The sequence below is a fragment of the Sphaerodactylus townsendi genome, linkage group LG03 (genome assembly GCF_021028975.2).
Source record: "Sphaerodactylus townsendi isolate TG3544 linkage group LG03, MPM_Stown_v2.3, whole genome shotgun sequence".
Taxonomy (NCBI): domain Eukaryota; kingdom Metazoa; phylum Chordata; class Lepidosauria; order Squamata; family Sphaerodactylidae; genus Sphaerodactylus; species Sphaerodactylus townsendi.
In genome coordinates this window covers 142,985,400-143,010,671 of record NC_059427.1, presented here as the reverse complement: position 1 = coordinate 143,010,671, position 25,272 = coordinate 142,985,400, and the positions used below count along the sequence as shown (strand labels likewise).

At 52.1% G+C, this 25,272-nt stretch overlaps 1 protein-coding gene across 1 annotated transcript; it reads right to left on the bottom strand.

The window, feature by feature from the left end:
* Positions 1-1,280: 1,280 nt before the first annotated feature.
* ZSWIM4 (zinc finger SWIM-type containing 4) lies at positions 1,281-24,620 on the bottom strand. The gene is given in 12 exon segments (XM_048490601.1): positions 1,281-4,177; positions 4,180-4,260; positions 5,869-5,950; positions 8,403-8,566; positions 10,172-10,329; positions 10,420-10,555; positions 13,367-13,621; positions 15,438-15,575; positions 16,055-16,369; positions 19,112-19,291; positions 21,663-21,813; positions 24,434-24,620. Coding segments are annotated over 12 exon segments (2,484 nt in total). The 5' UTR covers positions 24,446-24,620; the 3' UTR covers positions 1,281-3,365.
* Positions 24,621-25,272: the final 652 nt, after the last annotated feature.

Here is a 25,272-nt window from a genome sequence, read left to right as displayed (position 1 = left end):
CAGAATGCTGGACTCCATGGACTCTGGTCTGATCCAGCAGGCTAGTTCTTATGTTCTTATGTTCTTATTTGAAAACACAGAAATTCTGGACCACTCTGACAACCACTACGTCAGACTACACAGAGAAGTCACTGAAATTCACAAGCACATGGACAATTTCAACAGGAAGGAAGAAACCATGAAAATGAACAGAATTTGGCTGCGAGTGTTGAAAAACTCTAGAATCAAGACAGTGACTAATCAGCTCCACACAAACACAGGACAACTATAGACAACAGCAATCAAAGGGAACAAAGACCAGGATACTTCTATTCAGATGCATTCACCTATTGACCTTGCTATCTCCATTGTTACTCACATGCTACACTTCATTGTTACTCACTTGCCAGGCCACTCCTATTCAGATGCCCTCACCTATTGACCTTTACTCACAGGTATATATACTCCACTTGCTTTCCATTCCTACTATCAGATCCTCTGAAGATGCCAGCCACAGATGCAGGCGAAACGTCAGGAGAGAATGCTGCTAGAACACAGCCATACAGCCCGGAAACCACACAGCACCCCAGTGATTCCAGTTGTGAAAGCCTTTGACAATATATGGACTATTTGGCATCCCTTGTAGAAGTAACTGCAGGAGCAAGATAGTTGCACCATTTGGTTGCTGTAAGTTAACGCAGGGCAGCCGGACAGTTCTTTGGTTGATTGAGGGTGACCTTCAGTGCTGCATATTATGGTGTAGCTTTCGATGCTCCTTACTCCTCTCCTCCTTTACTCCTCTCCTCTCTATCTTTTGCTCTCCTCCTTATGCTGCATGATTGTCTGCCGTGTTGTGTGGCTGCATTTTTTTCCTCGTTTGCTTCTTTGTGTCAGCTTGCTCGCTCGCCTCGGTGCTCTTTAGCACGCGACTATTTTGTCTTCCTCTTTCTGTAAATATATTTTTGTAGCCTGACTCTTTATACTTAGAACTTTTACTAAAGGTTAAATTCCTTTTTAACTGTGCTGCGTTTTGTTTTTCTCTGCTAAAGAACTGGGTCGTTTCCGTTCTTCTATCTCTTTTTTGCCAGCCAGCCTCTCAACTGCAATACGTATCGCAGCAGAGTGCGGTTTGGCTTTCGAAGGAGCGCTTGGCTGTAGAACAAAGACTAATAGGAAAGGCTCTACCTACTTGTTGGTCAGGCTTAGGATGATTGCTTGGACTAACCCAGGTGGACGGCTTTATTCGCGAATCTTTCCAAGGAGCATGTACACAACGGAAATAAAAAACCCCACACGACGTGTCCAAAAGAGAAACCAAACCAAAAAGAGTTGTGGTTTATGTTGAGTCTTTTACAAAACAAAACAAAAAAAATACAATAAATGATTCAATAAATAGAAAAAAAAATTACAAAATTACAGGAATTTCCTTAATACAGCAAAACAAAGAAATAAACCCCAAAAACTTTAAAACTAACTGACTATCTGGCTCCAAAGCAGAGCTGTGCAACACACCAATATCTCCACCAACACGAAGGGCCGTGCCGAGGACACGGGCCCCTGCCCCCATGCGCACAAACAGGAGTCCCCGCCGGACCCGTCGCCTCTTCATATATATATTAACTTTTTAAACATTATCTTGTCTTCACAATAATCTAAATAGTAGCATGAGCTTGTTGTGGTTTGTTCCTGAGTAGACTTTATCCAGCAGAAAATAAAGTGGGATTTTGGAGTGGGGTGTTTTGAACAACATCCGTTGGCACCCGGTTGGTGGCCACTTCAACGCCCTCCCCTAGGGGGGACTCGAAGGCCCCCCGAGGCAGGGCCAGTGTGACCGCACAAGCAACCCGAGAACCTGCAAAGGTGACTCGGATCCACCTGGTGCTCTCACAACCTCCCAAGGGGTGCTGCACAGGCACGGTGGCTGAAGCGGGCCCAGCGCCTGACCTGGGGGAGGAGACTTGAGGTATGAGCCGTCTGTCACCCTGCAGCTCCAGAGCTCTGTCCTGGAGGAGGCGGAAGACGGGAGTCCTTCAGTTGTAGGAGTCTGGGGGGCATCGACAAAGAACACAGGTAAAGAGGAAGAACGGCAGAAGAAGAGCTCCCCACCCCCCCACCCCGGCACCCCTTGCAGGCAAGATCAGGATCCAGTCCATAATCGGTGAGCCCGGCCAAGGGAAAGCGGAAATACTGGCAAGTGGAGGGGGAAGAGAGAGAGACACGGGGGAGAATTCGTGGGGAGGAGGGGGCCGGTTCCCGACAGCTCCGTCGGAACGGAAGGGCGGTTCAATGAGCGGAGAAGCTGGTTAATGGGACTGGAGGGGTGTCAGAAGTGGGAAGGGATCAAGGCTTGGGGCAGAGGCTCTTTGGATCCCTTCAAGTGGTATTCTTCCACGAAAGAGACAGGAGGCTCTTGGCTCAGTATGCCGGACCCGAGCCCTTTTACAGGCTCACACAAGACCTCCATCCGCCCCCCGCCCCCCATTTCAATGCCGCTCGCCCCCTGTGGAACGGCGCCAACCTTGCTGCCAAGGATTGAGTGGGAAGACGCTCTGCCGCCCGGGTCCTGTCGGAGAACCCTTGGCCCCGGGAGGCGTTTGCACCCTGGCCCTGGGGGATTCTTTCAACACGAAGGGTCTGCTAACTTAAACGCTATCAGTGCACGGAGGGGGGGGGGAAACGGTGCCTCCGTCCCTTCTGAGTGCCCACTCTTGAGACTCCAGACCTTTAAAAAAAATGGGGAGGGGACGTAGAAAAAGTGGATCACTCCAAGGACTCGATCCAACCCCGCCCCCCCCCCACACACACACTTTTTGCCAACATTACACGGGAAGAGCAACTGTGAAATTCCATAGGACCGGCTCCCCACTATCTGCGAGACCCGGCGAGGGGGGTCCAAAACCTTCAACCAGAGAACTGTTGCTGTCATCCTGAGAGTTAATACTGAAATTGGCATCTCCTGCTGCCACCAAAGCGGGCTGGGTCCTTCTGATCAAGCCTAAAGGGCTGGAGGGAGGGGCTTTAACCTTCGTCCGACTCTGTGCCCGACCCTCCTGGTGCTACGGAAACTCTCCCACCCCCCGCGTCCCCCCCACCCCCACCCCCCCTTGAAGTGCCGCTGCAGCTGCTCGGTTCTGCAGACTTGGTGCACCACCATTTACAGTCGGGAAGACTAACCTGATCACCCACCCCCAGCCAACGGCCGTCCAAAGTCACGCAGGGCTCCGGACTCTGCCCAGTCACTTCCGTCCCCAAGGAAAACCAACCGTTCCTCGCAGCCCTCCGAGCCAAAGTGCTTCCGCTCAAAGGCAGAGCCATCCGTCCACCTGCCTCTTCAGCCAAAGGGCTCCCTCTCCGGAATGCCCCCCGAGCCAAAGGGCCCCCCCCCTTTATCCAAAGCGTTCCCGAACGAGCAACATCAGCTTCTTCTTTCCCTTGTAGGTCTGTTTGAGGTTGTCGAGGAATTGGCCAAAGCGCAGGTGGCCGTCGTGGGCCAGGAGGAAGGTCTCGCGGGCTTTGCCCAGGAACTCGATGAACTCGCCGTAGTGCCGGGGGCTGATGTGAGTCAGGCGCGAGTGGGTGGTGCTGACGTAGGCCGCCATGGCGGCCTCCAGGAGCTGGCAGAGGGGGGCCTTGTCCACCGCAAACAGCTTCCCCGCGGTGCCGCTTGCCCCGCGGCGCCCCCCGCCCAGCGAGGCCAGGCCCGGAGGCGGCAGGCTCCAACGGTGCAGGATGTCGGAGAGCATGGGGGCGCACTGCACGCTCTTGATGACGAGCGGGACAATGGCGGCCAGCTCGTTCTTGCCCAGCGACTGGCTGAGGGAGCAGGCCCACAGGACGTCGTTGAGGGCGGGGTGCGTGTCCTGGTTGAAAGCAATACTGAGGTGGGAGAATGCCAGCGTGGCCAGCTTGTAGGCACGCAAGGGCAGCCCGCGGTGCTCCATGTACCGGGCCACGGTGAAGAGGTGGGAGTGGCCCATGCCAGCAGAGGCCGCAGAGTCCAGTACTATCTGGTAGGCGGCCTCAAAGGCGGCGTGGTTCTTCTCGCAGAGCGTCAGAGCCGGCAGCGCGCAGTTCTGGGGGTCCTTCATGGCGCACTGCAGTGCCAGTGTCCGGGCGCAGCTGCACAGCTCGTCCCGCTGCCCCGTGCTCAGGCTCAGCAACTTTCCAGCGAAAGCCGTGGGCGTCGCGTGAATTGCCTATCCGCGGCCACAATGGTTGTGGCCTCAATGGGCGTGAAGAGCGTGTACCAGTTCTGCATGATGTTCATCAGGGCCTGGACGCCTGGAGAGCGGAAACACAGGGAAAGAGTCAATGCAACCAGTGTAGAGCCACTAAGCCACGGAGGCCACAAAAGGAGAAATAAGAGGCAGACTGTCACAGCACACTAGGAGCATGTGCACACACACTACAATAGGGTGTAATCTCTGGTGGAACCCTCACTGCGAACAAGGAGTTACTAAGGATTGCATTTTGCAGGGGATTGGACTTATTGATTTAATCATATTTTTATCCTGCCCTATCCCAAAGGGCTCAGGACGGGTTACAACTTGATGGCCCTTGGGGTCTCTTCCAACTCTATGATTCTATGAACAGTATACTTGTTCCCTGCAGCTTCTGCTGGAGAATGCATCGGTCGAGCGTGCCCTTTGATGTTCACCACCAGCGTGAGAGCCAGCGTGGTGTAGTGGTTAAGAGCAGGTGGATTCTAATTTGAAGAACCGGGTTTGATTCCCTACTCCTCCACCTGAGTGATGGAGGCTTATCTGGTGAACCAGATGTGTTTCCGCACTCCTACATTCCTGCTGGGTGACCTTGGGCTAGTCACAGTTCTCTCATGATTCTCTCAGCCCCACCCGCCTCACAAGGTATCTGTTGTGGGGAGAGGAAGGGAAGGGAACTTGTGAGCCACCCTGAGTGTCCTTGCAGGAGAGAAAGGGGGGTATAAATCCAAACTCTTCTTCTTCTCCCTGTCATAAAATGTCTGAATAGAGTCTGCCTGTGTGGACAACATGAGATAGAATCAATTGACCATGTTATTTTATATTGCTCAGAGTTTCTGACTGCCTGTGCAGATTTTTGAAACGACTGCTTCGGCAGCTGCTGCCACCACAGTGCAAAGACCTTCCCTGAGTGTGACTGAAAGTAATCTGTGGCAGCCATTTTGTGCCTGGCTCCGCCCTTTCGGGCAGCCATGATAGTGCCCTCTATATGGCGACACCTAGTATTAATACAAAAGTTCAATCGGAGTGCTTTTTCCAGGCAAAACTGATGATTTTGATATTTCTCTCCTCTCCGACTGTTCCAACAAACCACTTTTATTTAAGACGGCCGAATTTTGCGTGTTGGGATGCTCCACAAGGAAGCGGCTGGTCCAGACTTTTCATTAACAGTTTCTGCACTACTGAAATCAGCCTATTACATGGCTCTGACATTTTACTGTACACCAGAGGCCTATCTAGGGAAAGGGAGCCTGGGGGGAAAAATCTGAATTTTCTGCCCCACCCCCCAGTGCCCAGGCCTACCATCCGGAGCTGGAGTCCAGGTCTACCGCCCAAACCTGGTGAGCCCGCTGCCCGCCCCCCCATGATTAGATGGTGTGCGCCCAGGGACATATGATACCCCATGTCTCTCTAGCAGATACGTCCCTGCTGTACACTGATATGCTGATGACTGAGTGTGTCCATCTTGGCAGACCTGTGATTGTTAAAAAATGAAGACTGACTGAACGATTGAAACAGAAAGGGAGGGTGGGGGTGGCCAGGTATAAATCAGTTTCAAGCAGGCAGTACCCACGGCACACCTTTAGAAAGCACCTCGGCCCACACCTGCCAGCAGCAAAGCGGCTTTCTGTAGGCACTGGGCCCCTGCCAGGCATTCGCAACCACTCACCAATCTCCGTGGCACAGCTGACCAACCAGCGAACCATTTCCCTGCGGCGCCAGGTCATAGTGTTGAGCGTCATCCGCATCACCTACAAGAAAAACAACAGAACGTTTTTCCAGACGGTTCAAATGCTGAGGGAACCTCAGAGCATCTTGGGGAGTGGCGTGTTGCATGCCTCTTCTTTCCAGATGGTGTGATGAAGGGTGGCGCAGATAGGTGGCTGTTGCTACCAGAATCCTGGAGCATCCTCTGCTGGAGTCGAGTGCCAGGCAGGCAAGTGGGTGTGGGACAGGAAGCCCCGAAGAGCTCTCGCTCATTCCCTCCCTCAGCTCCTGAGAAACCGAAGCACGTGTGGCCTACTCAGACGAACACTTCATGCCCCTCGGGGAGAGATGCACAACATGGTCACCGAGTCTTTGTTGTGTTTCATTTTACACAGCGCTCTGCTCTGAACTGCCAGATCTCAGCTTCTCCATGAACCAGAAACAAACAGAATGATCAAAAGGAGGGTCCCAAGGAAAGACCCACCCCAGCAAGATCAAAAGAGCCAGGGACTCCGCTCATCCTTTTCAGAGGCTGCCCAACACAGCCGATGTCTTCAAGACGGCAAAAAGGAGGACAGTCAGATTTACACACTGGGGCACAACAGACCGGGGCATTTTCCTGCACACATTTCCATCTGTCTCAAAGGGGCTCATCCAAGAAAACGGGTTGGCGCATTGCCGGTCCAAGTTAGCGGTGGGGGTTTACCACAGTTCTAATAAAAATACATCTATTAAAATAATTAAATAAATAAAAAGGATTGCTTTAATTCGTGGGGTTTTATTATTTTTTTCTGAAGGGAGGGGAGCTGTTATTTGGATTTTCCATTTCAGTTGTAGTTAAATTCACATCTGAAACAATGTGGCATGCCAGCGCCGCTACAGCAAAATCAATAACTACTCTCACATGTGAAGAAGAAGAAGGAGGAGGAGGAGGAGGAGGAGGAGGAGGAGGAGGAGGAGGAGGAGGAGAGGACAACACAACAACAACGGAGGAATGGGAGGAGTTTGAATTTGTATTCCCCCTTTCTCTCATGTAAGGAGACTCAAAGGGGCTTACAATCTCCCCCCACACATATAACAAACACCCTGTGAGGTAGTGGGGCTGAGAGACTGTCAGGACTGAGCCTGTGTCAAATGGCAGGTGTGAACTGTTCCCAGGCTTGCAATGCTTTGTAGTAACTGCTTCGTAGTTTGTAGAGGGGGAGCCGTTTGGCTCAGTGGGAGGGGGCAACGGGATATAGGTGGTGGGTTTATGAGGGAATCACCAGATTCCTCTTTGACAATGTTACCTACGCTCTGAAATAAAGGCTTTAGAACAAATTTACAGTTTCCATGATTTCCAGATCCGAGGTCTGACAGAGACCTCCGAAGAACTGTGACTAGCCCAAGGTCACCCAGCTGGCATGTGTTGGAGTCCACAAGCTAATCTGGTTCATCAGATAAGCCTCCATAGCTGAAGTAGCAGAGCAGGGAATCAAACCCGGTTCATGCTGCACAGGTAGTTTACAAGAAAAAGAGTTTGGATTTATGTCCCCCTTTTCTCTCGTGTAAGGAGACTCAAAGGGGCTGACAATCTCCTTTCCCTACCCCTCCAAAACAAACACCCTGTGAGGTGGGTGGGTGGGACTAAGAGAGCTCCGAAGAACTGTGACTAGCCCAAGGTCACCCAGCTGGCATGTGTTGGAGTGCACAAGCTAAACTGGTTCCACAGCTCAAGTGGCAGAGCAGGGAATCAAACCCGGTTCCTCCAGATTAGAGTGCACCTGCTCTGAGTTTCACCTCTACATACAAAAGCGCTTCTTGACAGAATCTGGCTTTTTTTTTTCAGCCAGTGGGGCATATTGTCTTCATGACGGGAATCGAGTTGGAAAAAAAAATCTGACTTACGGCCTGGATTTGCATTTGAGCTCAACAGAGCTAGAAGCGCTTTCTTCTCTTTGGTTGGCGTTTTGTTTAAACTGGGTGGCTACCACCTGCCCCAAGTGGCTGTGTCAACACAAGGGGAACGTGTGCTCAGAGAGGTCATAAGAACATAAGAACAAGCCTGCTGGATCAGTCCAGAGTCCATCTAGTCTGCTACTTGCAGTGGCCCGCCAAATGCCTTTGGGAGCTCACATGCAGGATGTGAAAGCAAGGGCCTTCTGCTGCTGCTCCTGCTGCTCCTGAGCACCTGGTCTGTTAAGGCATTTGCAATCTCAGGTCAAGGAGGATCAAGATTGTAGCCACAGATCGACTTCTCCTCCATAAATCTGTCCAAGCCCCTTTTAAAGCTATCCAGGTTAGTGGCCATCACCACCTCCTGTGGCAGCATATTCCCCGTACGGGGCCTCGGAGGGGGGGGGGGGGAGCGGCTTTCACATCATCTGCTGCTAGACCCATTCCTTCATCTGGGGATTCCAGAGAGTGAGCATGGGACCTTCTACCTGCTGAGTGGACGCTCGACGGCTGAGCCGCAATCCCTACCCAGCGGGACAACCGGTGCGTGGGCCTGCTCACCTGCAGGCCGAGTTCCAGAGAAATGTTCAGCAAGGTGGTGTCGGGAGGGGAGTTGGCCGGCGTGGCCGTCTTGCAGGCATCCTGAGCCAGCTTGAAGAGCAGGGCCGGGGAATGGATGTTTTGCTGGATGGAGCCCAAAACCATTCGCAGCCAACTGGGGTCACCTGGAGGAAAGGAGAAAGCCGTTGCTGGAACCGGTGGGGTGGGCAAAATCCCACCCCCACCCCCAGTCAAGAATAAAACCAGGCTTCATTGACCCTGCCCTGGATGGCCCAGCCTACTCCAGTCTCATTTGTTTCATTTTTATTTTATTCTTCGATTTCTACCCCGCCCATCCCCACAGTAACGCAGGGCTCAGGGCGGCGAGCAACGTCACACGGCGAGCGACGTACACTGAACAGAGTAAATACCAATGGAAGACATAAGGACGATAAAATAAGAAAACAGATTTAAAGGTGGCGACTTAAATGCGTCACACCTAGCATTAGCCGATAGCAATAACAGCAAAACTATATCAATTAGGGTGTTGTGGGTTTTCCTGGTTGTATGGCCGCGTCCCAGTAGCATTTTCTCCTGACGTTTCGCCTGCATCTGTGGCTGGCATCTTCAGAGATGCAGGCGAAACATCAAGAGAAAATGCTACTGGGACACGGCCATACAACTGGGAAAACCCACAACACCCTAGTGATTCAGGCCATGAAAGCCTTTGACAATACTGTTTCAATTCATTAAACACATCAGATCTAGTGTTAGACAACAGCAACAGCAGCAGCACTGTGTCAATTTATTAGCAATAAAGCTAGAACTACTCTGTGCTAAAACTATAACTGCTATAAAAAATAAACCTACTGGCATCGGGCAAGGGAGCGCCAGGAGGGGTGGGGGTTGAGTGGGCTGATGGGCAACTACTTCCTCTTTGCCTGGGCTACCAAGTAGAGGTGCCCCGGGCCAGGTGCTTTTATCTCAGTCTCCTGACTCTGAGTCTGTTTTGCATTCCTTTCCTCTGTGCTTTCTATAGTATGGGATTGGGCAGGGGTCTGCAACCTGCGGCTCTCCAGATGTTCATGGACTACAAATCCCAATTGGCCATGGTGGCAGGGGCTGATGGGAATTGTAGTCCATGGACATCTGGAGAGCCGCAGGTTGCAGACCCCTGGATAGGGAATGGGAAAAGAGGGTTGATATATTGGGGGTGTTTGGTTATACAGTTAGAGCTGGTTTTTTTCCCTCTGGCCAACTGATGTCTGCCAATAAAGACTTCTAAACCAGTTTGATTTGAGTTACAGGCTTGACACAGTACTACCAATTTACTCCAGAAAAAGAGCTGGCTACACCTATCTAACCTTAACTACCTAATAATATACAAAGGAAGCTAACAGGGACATAGGTGGTGGTGGTGGTGGGGGGGTCCTCAGGTTCAAACCTCTCCCATTATATGTCCGGCTTGCTTGAAACAATGCATGGAATGGAATAGCCGGAAAGCCCTCAGTCACCGAACCCACTCCATAAAAAATCTATACCGACATCACTGGAAGCTAAGCAGGGTCGTGCAGGTTAGTCCTTGTGCGGGTGACCACCGAGGAAGTCCAGGGATGCAACTCAGAGGCAGGCAGTGAAAAAACCACCCGTGTTTCCCACCTCAAAATCCTACCGGGCCCTCATAAATCAGAGATAAATCACTGACAGCACATTCCACCCCTGCCATTTAGAAGGGGGCAGAGTGACCCGGCACTCTGAAAATCCAGTTTTCCAAACCTTTGGACTCGTACCTTTCGCAGCTGTCAACATGGCGGATGCCAGCTCGCACTGCCTCGTTTCCAGGTGGCCGAGGGTGAACCAGCGAGGGAAGCGATTGGCCATCATGGAATCCAGTGGGTTCTGGTGCAGTAGATCACTGGTGGGCAGCACTGTCTCCAACACGGGGAGCCTGCGTAAGTTGAGAAAGGTCAGCGGCAAAAAAGGATAATGCAGTCCAGCGGTGCATCAGAATCTGAATCACAAGGGGGCATTTACATACCTCATGGCTCGCAGCGCCAAGCGGTAGGCCAGCTCAGGGTCATATGGCAACAGGGCGGTGAAGAGGTAGCGGGCAAAGGTGTGCATCGGCACGCTCTCACGGAAGACGATCTCCCCAAAGCCACTGAAAGGCCCCCCTGCAAGGAACAGAAGAGTTATCGGTTAAAGAGCACAAGCACGCTCTAGCCCAGCTCAAAGCCCTAGGCCAGTGGTGGCGAACCTATGGCACGGGTGCCAGAGGCGGCACTCAGAGTCCTCTCTGTGGAGCGCAGCAGAGTTATTTACACACACACACATCTGGGCTTGGCTGGGCAGCAAATTATTAGCATTTAAACTAAGACCTGGTTTATTGGAAGCGGTGTAGATAGCACTGATAAGCACTGCTAAACCCCACTGATTTTCATGCGAAGAACTAAAGCACGATCCTTTACCTGGGAGTAAGCTCGGTTACTGGCAATAGGGCTTGCTTCTGAGTAAACCCTCCTAGGGTCGTGATTCACCCATTGGAAGAGTTGCATGGTTGCTTCAAAGCAAAGCCACCGACTACCACCAAGTTTACTCCTGAATAATGCGCGCCTTGGAGCCAACCGTTTTTTCTAAACTACAATCTCAGTATTCAGGTTAAATTGCCGCGTTGGCACTTTGCGATAAGTAAGTGGGTTTTGGGTTGCAGTTTGGGCACTCGGCCTCGAGAAGGTCTGCCATCACTGCCCTAGGCGGAAGATGTAGGCTGAAGGAGGCCAGGGAGGAACAGGACAGTCAGCAGAAAGGTGAGGAGCCATCAACGTGGGTCCTGCTGCTCTGTATGTGCGGCTCGGATGGCCCAGGGTGGCCCAATCTTCTCAGATATTTATTTATTTATTTATATTTTAGATTTCTAGGCCGCCTCTTCCCCAGAGGGCTCGAGGCAGCTCAACAACAGGGCTCGAGGCGGCTCAACAACAACATATCAGAAGCTAATCAGGGTTGGATCAGGTTAGTACTTGCATGGGAGGTCATTAAGGAAGTTGAGCATGCTATACAGAGGTAGTTTACAAGAAAAAGAGTTTGGATTTATGTCCCCCCTTTCTCTCGTGTAAGGAGACTCAAAGGGCCTTACAATCTCCCACACACACACAACAAACACCCTGTGAGGTAGGTGGGGCTGAGAGAGCTCCGAAGAACTGTGACTAACCCAAGGTCACCCAGCTGGCGTGTGTTGGAGTGCACAGGCTAATCTAGTTCCCCAGATAAACTTCCACAGTCCAAGCGGCAGAGCGGGGAACCAAACCCGGTTCTCCGGATTAGAGCGCACCTGCTCTTCACCACTACACCGTGCTGTTGAGGAAGTTGAGGATGCCATACAGAGGCCAGCCATGGCAAACCACCTCTGCTTGTCTCCTGCCTTGAAAATCCGACTGGGTGGCCTGTAGTCAGATGCGACTTGGCAACGCTTTATTTATTTATTTATTTATTTATTTAGGCTTTTATACCACCCCATCCCCGAAGGGCTCTGGGCGGTGTACAGCATATAAAATAGCAGTATAAAACAATCAAACATTTAAAGCAGCGGTAGAAGTTAAAAATCTAAACTATGCAATACATCACAATAAATGGCATAGTTGGCGTCCAATATTCCAGATTAAAATTCCCCCTCCCCCGAGCATAGTTGGCTTTCCACCACCACCACACTAAGAGTCAACCCTGTGACCATCTAAACCAGGGGTCTGCAACCTGCAGCTCTCCAGATGTTCATGGATTTGTAGTCCATGAACATCTGGAGAGCCGCAGGTTGCAGACCCCTGGCAGGGCTTATTAAGCTATGATCAACATCTGGAAAACATACGAACCAACAGTTCTGAACGTGGGCAGATGCAGCATGCCCCCAATTGAGTAAAGCTTCCTCCTTTCCAGTCAGCCTCTCAGTTGTAATACATAAGACAGCAGCAGTGGAGTGTGGCTTTCAAAGCACCCATAATCTATGGCAGTGGTGGCGAACCTATGGCACGGGTGCCAGAGGTGGCACTCAGAGCCCTTTCTGTGGGCACATGTGCACAGAGTTCATTGTTGGGGGTGCGGAAAATCACCCCCCCACACACACACACACACATCTAGGCTAGCCTGGGCATGATCCTTTACCTGGGGGAGTAAGCTACCGGCATTGCTATAATGGGGCTTGCTTCTAAGGGTCCTCCTAGGGTTGTGATTCACCCATTCGAAGTGTTGTGCGGTTGCTTCACCAAGCTTACTCCCAAGTAACATGCACCTTGGAGCCAACTGTTTTTTCTAAACTAAAACCTCAGCATTCAGGTTAAATTGCCAGGTTGGCACTTTGCAATAAATAAGTGGGGGTTTGCTGTAATTTGGGCACTTTCGGGTCTCCGAAAAGGTTCGCCATCACTGATCTAAGGAAGATGAAGAAAGAGTTTGGACCGAGTCACCCCTTTCTCTCCTGTAAGGAGACTCAAAGGGGCTGACACAATCTCCTTTCCCTCCCCCACCCCACACAACAAACACCCTGTGAGGTGGGTGGGGCTGAGAGAGCTTCAAAGAACGATTGGCGTGGTTTGTAGTGCACAAGCTAATCTGGTTCACCAGATAATCCTCCACAGCTCAACTGGCAGAGCGGGGAATCAAACCCAGTTCCTCCAGATTAGAGTGCCCCTGCTCTTAACCACTACGCCACCCTGGCTAAGGAAATACACGGGGACGCAGAGACAAGTCCTGCCCCGCACAAAGGTGGGGTTGTCGTGATTCAATCCAAAAGCAGCACATCCCAGGACTCAGAGAGACCTCCTCTCCTACTGCTCCTGCACACGCCTTTGTGGCACCAGAGCGGCTCTCCTCTCTTCCAGAAATCGCTTATGAGAGACCTTGCATTGCTGGGAGAGGGCAGAGCCACCGCACTATCAGGGGCAAGCAATACAGACACGCCAGCCCCGGCTCGCCCTTCCTCTCTCCTACTGGCCCGTCCAGGAGCAAGGCAGCCTGCTTGCGGAGCACGGGGACCAGCCGCTCGTCCAGCTCCATCTCCTCCAGCATCCCGATGAGGTGCTCCTCACTGCGCACTACCTTGTCTTGAGCGTAGAGCCCCTCCGGCATGGACCTCTGCTGCCCCAGCCCCAGGAGCGCCACTTCCAGAGCCAGCATGAAGTACGACTCCCCGGGGCTGGAGGGCACCGCGATGTGTTGGTACAGCGCCTTCTTCGGCTCCGCCGCTGAGTCTGAGGGAGGAAGGGGAGAGTCACAGATGGAAGAGTCCAGCAGAAAGAAGAACCACCAGCAGACAATGGACCCACCACGGGCTGTCCCTCTCTGCAAGGCCCGGCTTTGCCCCACGGCATTGTGAGACCGTCACAGAGATTGCGAGACAGCAGAGACAGCTTTAAAAGAGTAAAAGAGGCTCTCTGAATAGAACCTGCTGACACAAGAAGAAGAAGAAGAAGAAGAAGAAGAAGAAGAAGAAGAAGAAGAAGAAGAAGAAGAAGAAGAAGAACAAGAACAAGAACAAGAAGAACAAGAACAAGAAGAAGAAGAAGAAGTAGTAGTAGTAGTAGTAGTAGTAGTAGTAGTAGTAGTAGTAGTAGTAGTAGTAGTAGTAGTAGTAGTAGTAGTAGTGGATTTATATCCCCCCTTTCTCTCCTGCAGGAGACTCAAAGGGGCTTACAATCTCCTTGCCCTTCCCCCCTCACAACAAACACCCTGTGAGGTAGGTCTTTAAGAAGAGCCGGCATTTGAAATATCTATCTATTTCAGGCTATTGACGTAATCTAATTGGCTCAACAAAGAATAGGAAATAAAACCATATCTGGAGGTTTTATAGCCTCTAAAAAGCCTCCATATAAGCCTCTTGATACTTCACCTGTTGGATTTAAATATCCCTGGACTGATCATTAGGAGAAGTGAAGATTGGGACTGTCACCAATCAGTGGTCACCATTGCAAATCATCTGTTTATGACTCAAGTATTGAGTTTTTGTATGCAATATCTATTATAGGTGGAATATCTATTATATATTAGAAGTCAAGTTCGTATTCTCCAGGATGTCATGGATCATAAAGTTCCCATCATCACCTGCCAGCATAATCCTGGCAGGTGATGATGGGAACTGTAGTCCATAACATCTGGAGGGCCGCGAGTTTGACACCTATGTGTTATAGTGTTACAAGAGTATTAGGCAGATTCATGGAGGGAAGGCCGGTCAATCGGCAGCTGCACAGCAATGAGAGAATCCTTCTGAAGGGAGCCTCCACCAAGAACCGTGGGTGGAGACCTTTGGAACCCCCTGCTGCCTCGTTCTTTTCAACTCGAGGTGCTGTGGATTGAAGCTGGGATCTCCTGCGTGCCAAGCAAAGACTCTACCACTGAGCCACCAGACCCTTCCAATGCATCAGGCCACAGGTCCATCAGGGTCAGACACTGGCAGTGGCTCCCCGAGGTCTCAAGTGTTGGTCTGTCACATCCTCTACTGTCTGGCCCTTTCAATGGGACATGCCAGGGACTGAACCCGGGACCTTCTGCAAGCCACAAAGATGACCTGTCACTAAACCAGCGGGAGAGCCAGCATGGTGTAGCGGTTAATAGCAGGTGGATTCTAACTTAGAGATCCGGGTTTGATTCCCCACTCCTCCACCTGAGTGGCAGAGGCTTATCTGGTGAACCAGAGGAGGAGGAGTTTGGATTTATATCCCCCCCCTTCTCTCCTGTAAGAGACTCAAAGGGGATTACAATCTCCTTTCCCTCCCCCCCCCCCACAACAAACACCCTGTGAGGTAGGTGGGGCTGAGAGATCTCTGAAGAACTGAGTGGTCCAAGGTCACCCAGCTGGCGCGTGTTGGAGTGCACAAGGTAATCTGGACCCCCAGATAAGCCTCCACAGCTGAAGTGGCAGAGCGGGGAATCGAACCCGGTTCTCCAGATTAGAGCGCACCTGCTCTTAACCACTACACCACACTGGAAGGCAGTGAGTTCGCATCTGTCAGAGAACCAGAACCCTCTCCCCTCCCCCCCAGACACACACACCCTGCTTATACCAATTACCTGTGTAGAGGACCAGCCCCTCATCCTCTGTCCGGCAGGCCTCCAGGAAGGTGCGGCAGAGGCAGCCGATGGGATCTAGAGGGTGCCCCACCCAGCCCTCCAGGTTGGTGATGCTGGTTGTGCCTTTGTGCAAGAGCTCTGAGGGGGGCAGAGAGAAAGGAAGGAAGAGCCGTTAGAAACCAAACGCTGTGCTGCGGCGCTGCCAGTCCAGGCCCAAGAAGGGCTCCAGAAAGAGGAGAAGAGGAGTTTGGATTTATACGGCCCCCCTTCTCTCCTGCAAGGAGACTCAAAGGAGCTGACAATCTCCTTTCCCTCACCCCCCCTCCAACAAACACCCTGTGAGGTGGGTGGGGCTGAGAGAGCTCCAAAGAACTGTGACTAGCCCAAGGTCACCCAGCTGGCATGTGTTGGAGGGCACAAGCTAATCTAGCTCCCCAGATAAGCCTCCACAGCTCAAGCAGCAGAGCGGGGAATCAAACCTGGTTCTCCAGATTAGAGTGCCCCTGCTCTTAACCACTACGCCGCTGCTCAGTGGCGTATCTGCCAAGGGACAGGGGGTTGGCCTCTTGCCACTGCTGCTCTCCTCTTTCCTGTCTGGCCTCTCTCGCACGCCTCACCTTTCTTCTGCTGCTTGTAGCTCTCCAGCTGGTGGCGCCGCTGCAAGCGCATGGCGTTGACGACAGCCACAGCCAGGCGCAAGGCTTCGCGGGGGTAGCCGTGGGAGCGCAAGGCGTCCACCCGGGCACAGGCCATTGGGAAGGCGTCGCCCAGCCAGAGTGGGTGGCCCTGGGGGTCGAAGCCCAGCTTGTCGCTGCCGCTCTTCAGGGAGAGGCCGTAGCAGTCGCTGCTCAGGATCTTCTGCAGGTGGCCGTCGCCCCATCGCAGCTCCGTGGCCTTGATGGCCCGGCTGAAGACCGTCTGCCGGACTCCCGCTGCCAAGGACGAAACTGGTCAGAGCTCAGATTCATTCAGCCTTTGTTTAAATATTGGCATCCCACCCCTGTCTCGGCGGCTCACAGATAATCGTTTTAAAAAACGCAGCTGCTCCTGCCCAGGAATTAAGATCACAGCCATCCTGACTGCCCCACCAAGTCCATTTGGAGAAGAGGAAGAGTTTGGATTTATATCCTCCCCCTTTTCTCGTTTGTAAGGCGACTCAAAGGGGATGACCATCTCCTTTCCCATCCCTTCCCACCCTCCACAACAAACACCCTGTGAGGTGGGTGGGGCTGAGAGAGCTCCGAAGAACTGTGGGTAGCCCAAGGTCACCCAGCTGGCGTGTGTTGGAGGGCACAAGCTAATCTGGTTCACCAGATAAGCCTCCACAGCTCAAGTGGCAAAGCGGGGAATCAAACCCAGTTCCCCGGATTAGAGTGCACCTGCTCTTAACCACTACGCCACGCTGGTTTTGGTAGGTGCAGAAGACTGGGCACTTTTGGTGGAAGCCCCGAGACTTTTGGTGGAAGCCTCTCCCCAAGCAGAGTCATAGCTGGGCCAGAGTGTGCCCGGTGTGCGCACTATGTTTTTCGCCTCCCCACCCCCCACCCCCCTTACCTTAGTTCAGCCTGGAAAGGCAGCCTGTTCCCTTCAGGCTGAAAACAGCCTGGTGGGAACTACACTTCCCATGAGACCTTGGGCCTCGCAGGTCGTTTCTCCAGCCTGCACTGTTTCATTAACATAAGTGTTGGGGGGGTGCTGCGGGGGGGGGGATTTTCCGCCCCTTCCCACCCCCAGGTAACTCCGCCTCTGTCCCCAGGAAAGTGGGCCTGACCCCTTCCACTTTGATCTTTAGGAGGCAGTTGAAGAGGGTCTTATTTAGGACTGCATTTGGCTGAGTTAGTAGCAGTCCTATGATCTTAATTTTTAAAAAATGTTTTGAGCTTGAGCTCTGTAAGGAAGAAAGGCAGGCGAAAGCATTCAGCCCAACCAATAGGAATCCCCCCATCAGGGTGGAAAGCATTCAGCCTGACCAATAGGAAAGTTCTCTGGTCAGCTGACATAAATAAAATCTGAAATAACCCTAATTCTTCCCTGAAAAGACACGTGCAGTTTATATCTCATTAAAAGCTCCAGCCAACGGGGTTCCCAATGTGGTGCCCACGGGCAGTGTGGTGCCCGATGTTCCTGGTGCCTGCCAAAGTGGCGTGGCTGGGCAGGGCCTTCTGGCTAGCAAGGCTTCTTACTGGGCACTGGAGGTTTGATGGGTCACTAGGATTTTTTTAAAAAACACGGCTTGGGTGGAAGCTGCCACCTCAGCACGGTGATTTTCAATGGGTTATGGAAGATGAAGCAGCCACCGTACCTCCCGCTCCCACGGCAGCCATTTTGTCACATTCTGTAGCTGTGCCAGAATCCCAAAGGTGCCCTGAAGCTCTAAAAGGTGAGAGGCCCCAGTGCTAGCCAACCAAAAGGCCTTGTGGTATCTCCTAAAAGATACTGAAGATGGCACCCATGTTTATGACAACCATGGAGTCCTGCTGCCTTGTCATCTTCTGGGGCCCGTGGCCCCGCCCATGTCGTCATCGACATGGACGGGGCCAAGGAAGTCAGAGGACCTCCCAAGCCTTTCCCCCCCTCCCAGCTGCCGGCTCCCCTCCAAGCCCTGCCCCCTCCCAGCTCCGAGCCAGCAGCCAGGAGGGGGCGGGTCTCGGGGGTGTCATTAGGGGGGACCGCCCAGAGAACAGAGGTCTCCGGGTGCCATTTCCCCCAGGTACGCCTCTGCTAGCCACCGAAAGCATGCTTGGGATGGAACTGAGTTGAAACAAGGGCTGCTCTGGTTCGCTCAACCACTCTGCTGTGATGTTCCCAAATTAAGACACTCAACGTGGGGGTCTGAACCCACAAGAATTTCAGGCTCTGCCAAGCTGTGATCCCCTTCCGTCTGAGCTGGGGGTCCCCAAGCTTGTTGAGTCCATGGGCAAATTTGGAACTGTGAGAGGGGATGGTGAATGCGACCCCAAAATGGCTGCCACAGGGGGCAGAACCAAAATAGAAATGGCTTCTGGAGGAGGCGGAGCCAAATGGAACACGTCTCTCCTCACACGTCCTGCGAAGAAGGAAAGCCTGAAGGGGGAGTGGAACCACGTGGACCACGAAAAGCCCAGTTACCAGTTCTTCTGGTCCTCGAGTGGAAGGAAAGCTCTTTCGTTTTCATGAGGGCACACTCTGATTCACATAAATAGTTCAGTCTACTGAGGTGCAGCGGTTGAGAAAAGTGCATGCTGCCACATTAGAATATACGCCCAAACGAACGTGAGAAATATCATTCATTTTTTATGCACTGCCTTTGTCAAACCCGTTATTTTGTCTTTATTGAACCCAGGGCTTTGATACAAGACCATTTGTGCCAAAATGTATTTTTAATTTCAAACGGAGTTCGGCAGGTACTAGGATCCAGGCAGCGCGTTCGACAACAGAGAATGTCCGGCATGCGTTCTGTGAAGGAGGAATATATGCTCTGCTCTCATCTTTATGTGGAACAGAGTAGTCAGTAGCAAGCACTGCCTTACAATGGCCCTAACCATTTCCTGGCAATCTCAGTGGGCACCAAAGAAAGTCCCGGCTGGCAGCACAGTGCCCACGGACTCCATGTTGGGGCCCCCTGCTCCGAGTGAATAGGACTCTGAGTGTGGAGAAGAGAGACAGGACCTTTCTCCTTGAAAGGTTGACCCTACCTGGGCTGCGGTTTGGGTTAGGCTGCAAGGCGGTGCTGGACCCGGTGCTGTCGCAGGAATAGTTGCCCTCTTCCAAGGGACAGATGTCCAGTTTGTTCCACTTCTTGAGGAGCTGCAGCCAGAGAGCCCGCTCTTCCAGCTTGCAGTGAGGACTCAGGACCACGCACACCCACAAGGCGCCTGGGGCACGAAGAAGAAACCAGTCGTGTTAAGAGGCAGGCCCAGCAACGAGGGGGCGAGGCAATCGAAAGGAGGGCGGGCAGTGGGGGCATTCAAGGGCATACAACACATGACCAGTCTTAACATGGAGGAAGGGCTGACATCCCGTACGCCTGTTCTTCCTGCTACCCCACGTCTCGCTTGGTATCATAGTCAGGAGTTAGACCAGTGGTGGCGAACCTATGGCACGGGTGCCACAGGTGGCACTCAGAGCCCTCTCTGTGGGCACGCGTGCACAGAGTTTGTCATGGGGGGCAGAAAATCGCCCCCCCCCCCCACACACACACATCTAGGCTGGCCTGGGCCGCTGGGCACGACATGTAGGTAACCCTGCTAAGTGCTGTTAAACTCCACTGATTTTCATGGGAAGAACTAAAGCACGATCCTTTACCTGGGAGTAAGCTCGGTGGCTGGCAATGGGGCTTGCTTCTAAACCCTCCTAGGGTTTTGATTCACCCATTCGAAGCGTTGCATGATTGCTTCAAAGCAAAACCACTGACTACCACCAAGCTTACTCCTGAGTAATGTGCACTTTGGAGCCAACCGGTTTTTTCTAAACTAAAACCTCAGTATTCAGGTTAAATTGCCCTGTTGGCACTTTGCGATAAGTAAGTGGGTTTTGGGTTGCAGTTTGGGCACCCGGTCTCGAAAAGGTTCACCATCACTGAGTTAGACCCTTGAACACATCTTGCTCATCTGCCCAAAGCACAACAGATTCAGGCCCAACTTCTCTGCCTGAACCACGGTTGGGTTCTTGGACCTTCCAACCAATGCAAAAATAACTTTTTTGCTCAACAATCCTGATGCTGAAATAATTGAAACTGTAGCCAAATTTCTGCTGCGCATTTTGGATTAGGGTCTCTTGGATTCTGTTCATATTACTCACACTGTTCTTTACTGGGTTTACTCCTATCCTTTTTCCCTATGTCGTATATGCCTGATGATGATGATGATGAAGAAGAAGAAGAAGAAGAGGAGGAGGAGGAGGAGGAGGAAGAAGAGGAAGAGGAGGAGGAGGGGAAGTTTGGATTTATATCCCCCCCTTCTCTCCTCTAAGGAGACTCACAGGGGTTTACAAACTCCTTTCCCTTCACCCTCGCAACAAACACCCTGTGAGGTAGGTGGGGCTGAGAGAGCTCAGAAGAACTGTGACTAGCCCAAGGTCACCCATCTGGCGTATGTTGGAGTGCACAGGCTAACCTGAATTCCCCAGATAAGCCTCCACAGCTCAAGCGGCAGAGCGGGGAATCAAATCCGGTTCCTCCAGATTAGAGTACACCTGCTCTTAACCACTACGCCACTGCTGCTCCTGAATCTGAAGACAGATTATCTGAATCTGAAGACAGGAGTCAGATAGGTCTGGGGTTTTGTGGTACAGCCGCTGCACTGCAGCAAAGCCTAGAACAGCCCTCCCTTGGACATTTTGCCACACAGTGTTGACTGCGGAGCTTTCCATCAACGGCTTGGGCCAGATTAAACTTGCCACCCCTCAAAAGCTAAGCAAGGTCGGTCCTGGCTGGTCCTCACCTGGGAGACCATCACAGAAGTCCAGGGCTGCTTCACAGAGACAATCCACGATTGAACGTCTCTCGCCTTGAAAGCCGACTGTAAGTCGCCTGCAACTTAACAAGGAATTTCCCCAACCGGGCTTCCATGCTGCTTTCTACCATCTCAGTGGTTTTTGCCTTCATACTTTCAGGCTTCCCTCAGCAGCCTTGAGGACTAGAGACGTGATCGTTTAAAAGAAGGGGAGCTGGGTTCCACCCCAGCCACAGGAAGGCATAACATGCACCCAGAGGCGGAGCTACAAGGGGACCAGGAGGTGCGTGTTGCAACGGCATGCGCCGGGGCGGGGGAGGGAGCAAAAATTCCAGGTTTGTTTTTTGTATTTTTTGGCCTGCAGGGGGCGCAGTTTTTAGGCTAGCACCACCAACATTTCAGGGAGTTTTCGGGGGACTCTCCTGATGATACCACCCAAGTTAGGTGAGGTTTGGTTCAGGGGGTCCAAAGTTATGGGCTCCCAAAGGGGGTGCCCCCATCCCCCATTGTTTCCAATGGGAGCTAATAGGAAATGGGGGCTGCACTTTTGAGAGTCCATAACTTTGGACCCCCTGAACCAAACTTCACCAAACCTGGCTGGTATCATCAGGAGAGTCTCCTAAAAATACCCTGAAATTTTGATGCTGCTAGCCTAAAAACTGCGCCCCCTGCAGGCCAAAAATTGAAAATCCACTAAAAATACCAAAAAACACAAACGAACATGGGGGGGGAGGCAGCAAAACTCAGGATTTGCACCGGGCTCCATTTCCCTGAGCTACGCCTCTGCACGCACCTAGTTCGTCCCAGAGCTGCCGGCATTTGTCAGTCATGCCAGCTCCTTGCTGCCGCCACAGGGCCAGGCGCGGGTCTTGCAGAAACTGCTCCGTCATCAGGATGAGCATCCGAGCCCCATTGGAGTCCCGCATCCGGAGCATCTCTCGCACCTGGGGGGGGGGGGAGGAGGATGAGAAGTCACACCTGAAGAGTGCGGAGGACCCCGGAAAAGAAGCTGCCCTCCCCCCAAGGCTCACAAGTCATGGGAAGTCCCCCCCCTTCCACCATCACATTAGGCCCACCCTCCTCCCTCTGCATAAAATTACATACTAGGTAACTGACAAATAACTGTCAAACTCGCGGCCGTCCAAATGTTATGGACTACAGTTTCCATCATCCCCTGCCAGCATCATGCTGGCAAGGGATGATGGGAACTGCAGTCCATAACATCTGGAGGGCCGCGAGTTTGACACCTATGAGAGGCTGGATGGCCATCTGTTGGGAGTGCTTTGATTGTGTGTTCCTGCAGGGGGTTGGACTTGATGGCCCTCGGGGGTCTCTTCCAACTCTATGATTCTATGAACTTTTTTTCCTTGTCCAAAAATACAAGAATTCAAGGGCATCAAATGAAGTTTGACAGACAGCAGGTTCAGAACAGACAAAAGGAAAGACTTCTTTACACGACAAGCCCTTAAATGGTGGGACTGAGTTCCAGCGGAGGCAATGAGAGGCATGAACACAGATGGCTTTAAAAAGGAGCTGGACAGACTCCTGGAGGACAGGTCTACCAGTGGGCACTGACCAAGGTGACTAAAGAGAACCTCCACATTCAGAGGCAGTCTTCTGACTTCCAGTTCGGGAAGGAAACATCGGGGGAAGGTCTTGGCCTCTGTGCCCCATTGTTGCACCTCTAGAGGAACTGGTAGGCTGCTGTGTGAGGAGGGACGCTGGTCTGATGCAGTGGGGCTCATTATGTTTTTTTGGAGAGAGTCTAGCTTGAGTCTAGCTTGAGGGGGCGGAGGGCCTCCTCAATAGTGATCCCTGCACTGTGGAACGCCCTCCCACCAGAGGCCGACTAGGCACCTACTCTCTGGGAGTTTCAGCGCCAGGCAAAGATTAGCCCTTTCACCTGGGTGTGCTGGGGTGGGGGGTGGCCTCGAGATGTCCTGTAAGCTCCACCCACCTTTGGGGGAGGTTGGGGTGGAAGTTTCAGGATTGTTTTTGTAGGAGTACTGAATAGGATTTTATCGTGCTTTTTATTATAACCCACCTTGAGTCTATTGTAAAGGGCAGGGAATAAATCAAAAATAATAATAACGACAACATGACGGAGCAAGAATGTGAAGCTGAACTCCAAAAAATAAAGCGAGGCAGGAGGCTTACTGGGAAAACCTGGCAACGTCTTTACTTACTTCACTTCTAAGCCGCCTTTCTCCCCAAAGGGGACTCAAGGTGGCTCATATTATTGTCCTGTCAGTGTGTGCTTAATGTCTGGGGCCTCTTTGGGGTTTCTGAGTCTTCCTTCATTCCTTTGTACTCCCTTTGCTGGCAACAGTAGATAACAGAGGCACCTCTGGCCTTCTCCGCGAAGGGAGGGGTGACCAGATGGCTCCATATCTTCCCCTGACCCCTGGGAAAGGACTTTCGCTTTCCCCTCACTTTTCCTGCGTTTACTCTAAATAGTTGGGGGCAGGGGAGGGAGTGTCCAGCAGAGATAATAAAGCGATGGGCATCTGGGGGGTGCTTGAGAACTGGCTTTGCAAAGCCAATGGGTTCAGTGTCCGTTTCAATAAAGGCGACTGCGTGATAAATCCCAGCGTTGAATGAATCCTAGACCTGACATCCCCCTCCCTTCTCTTCCATTCAATCCTCACAACAACCACCCGTTGAAGGAGGCAATCCTGAGCGTGTGTGACTGGCCCAGGGTCATCCCACGAGCCTCCAGGGCAGAGCAGGGATTTGAACGCAGATCTCCCCGATCCTCGTCTGACGCTCAAAAGCCAAAGGCACACCAGCTGTCTCGGAATGAATGGTCCACTTCTCTGAGCAGAGGGCAGATGTGAATGACAGCATTCCGGTAACACCATAATCAAAAAGGGAGCAACAGCAAGAGGGCGGCATCCACTGAGACAAGTTGTATCGTCGAAACAGTTGTGGACAAAATGTATAATTCATCCGACGTTCCCTGTAAGCTGTGAGGCTGTGCAGACACTGTATTGGTGCCACGTAGTTCGGGTGGCTGCCAGCAGGGGGCAGGCAGATCAGTTCCATGCAGAGAAGAAGAGTTTGGATTTATATCCCTCCTTTCTCTCCTGTAAGGAGACTCAAGGTGGCTTACAAAACTCCTTCCCCTTCACAACAAACACCTTGTGAGGTGGGTGGGGCTGAGAGAGCTCAGAAGAACTGTGACTAGCCCAAGGTCACCCAGCCGGCACGTGTTGGCGTGCACAAGCCAATCTGGTTCCCCAGATAAGCCTCCACAGCTAAAGTGGCAGAGTGGAGGATCAAACCCGGTTCTCCAGATTAGAGTGCACCTGCTCTTAACACTACACCATGCTGTCTCTCAGCGGTGGGGAACTTCCACAAAGTTCCCTGCCAGTGTTAGAGGGACCATTGATTCCCCCACACAATCACTCCACACGGTACCACGGAGAGAAACACACCTTAGCCTGACATGCCTCTGAAGAAGCCAGCCATAGATTTAGGGGAAACATGAGGAGCAAAAACTACTGGACCACGGCCCCGCAGCCCGGAAAACCCACAACGGCCAACTGAGACCAGCCTTCTTACCTTGTTGAACATGGACTGGAGCTGCTTGCTAGCCCCGTAGTAGCCGCCGTTCGACAGAAGCTGCTTCACCTGTTCTTGGATCTGCTCTTCATCCAGGTGCCAGCAGTTCGCATCTTCGATGCCAGCCCCAGCAGTGGGGTCAGGGGCCCCTGAGCAGAGACCACCAGAGCGTCATTTGTTGAAGACAGGAAGGAGCCGACCTGTATACCCCCAACTGACCTTCCCCAGCGAGACCGCATTTCCCCGTATTGCCCGGAAAGACCCCTCCGCTCATCGGAGGGGAACCTTTTGTCGATCCCCGGTCCTACAGCTATCTGGCTGGCTCCAACAAGAGCCAGGGCCTTCTTGGCCCCGGTGGAAGATATTGCCGGGGAGTCTCAGAGCCCTGTGAGAACTTCTGCAGTTCCGCAGGGCCTGCAAGACCTGGCTGCTCCACCAGCCTTCTCCACCTAGCCAGCCACATTACACAGAATATAGTCACCTTTTTTCAGCCTCCGGGGGTGGGGGTGGGACGGGGATATCAGGATGATTTGGAAGGGATTAAATTTCCGCCATTTAATATTTAATATTAGGTTACCAGGCGCCACCCATACTTATAAGTATTAGCATTATAGTTAGTCTCTCGCTGCTTTTATAGGTTTTAGCTAATTCATGATGGTTTTATGACTGTATTTTATTATATTCTGTACATTGCCCGGAGCCATTTGGGGACGGGGTGGTATAAAAGCCTAAAGTAAGTAAGTAAGTAAGTAAGTAAGTAAGTAAGTAAGTAAGTAAGTAAGTATGTATCAATCAATCAATCAATCAATCAATCAATCAATCAATCAATCAATCAATCA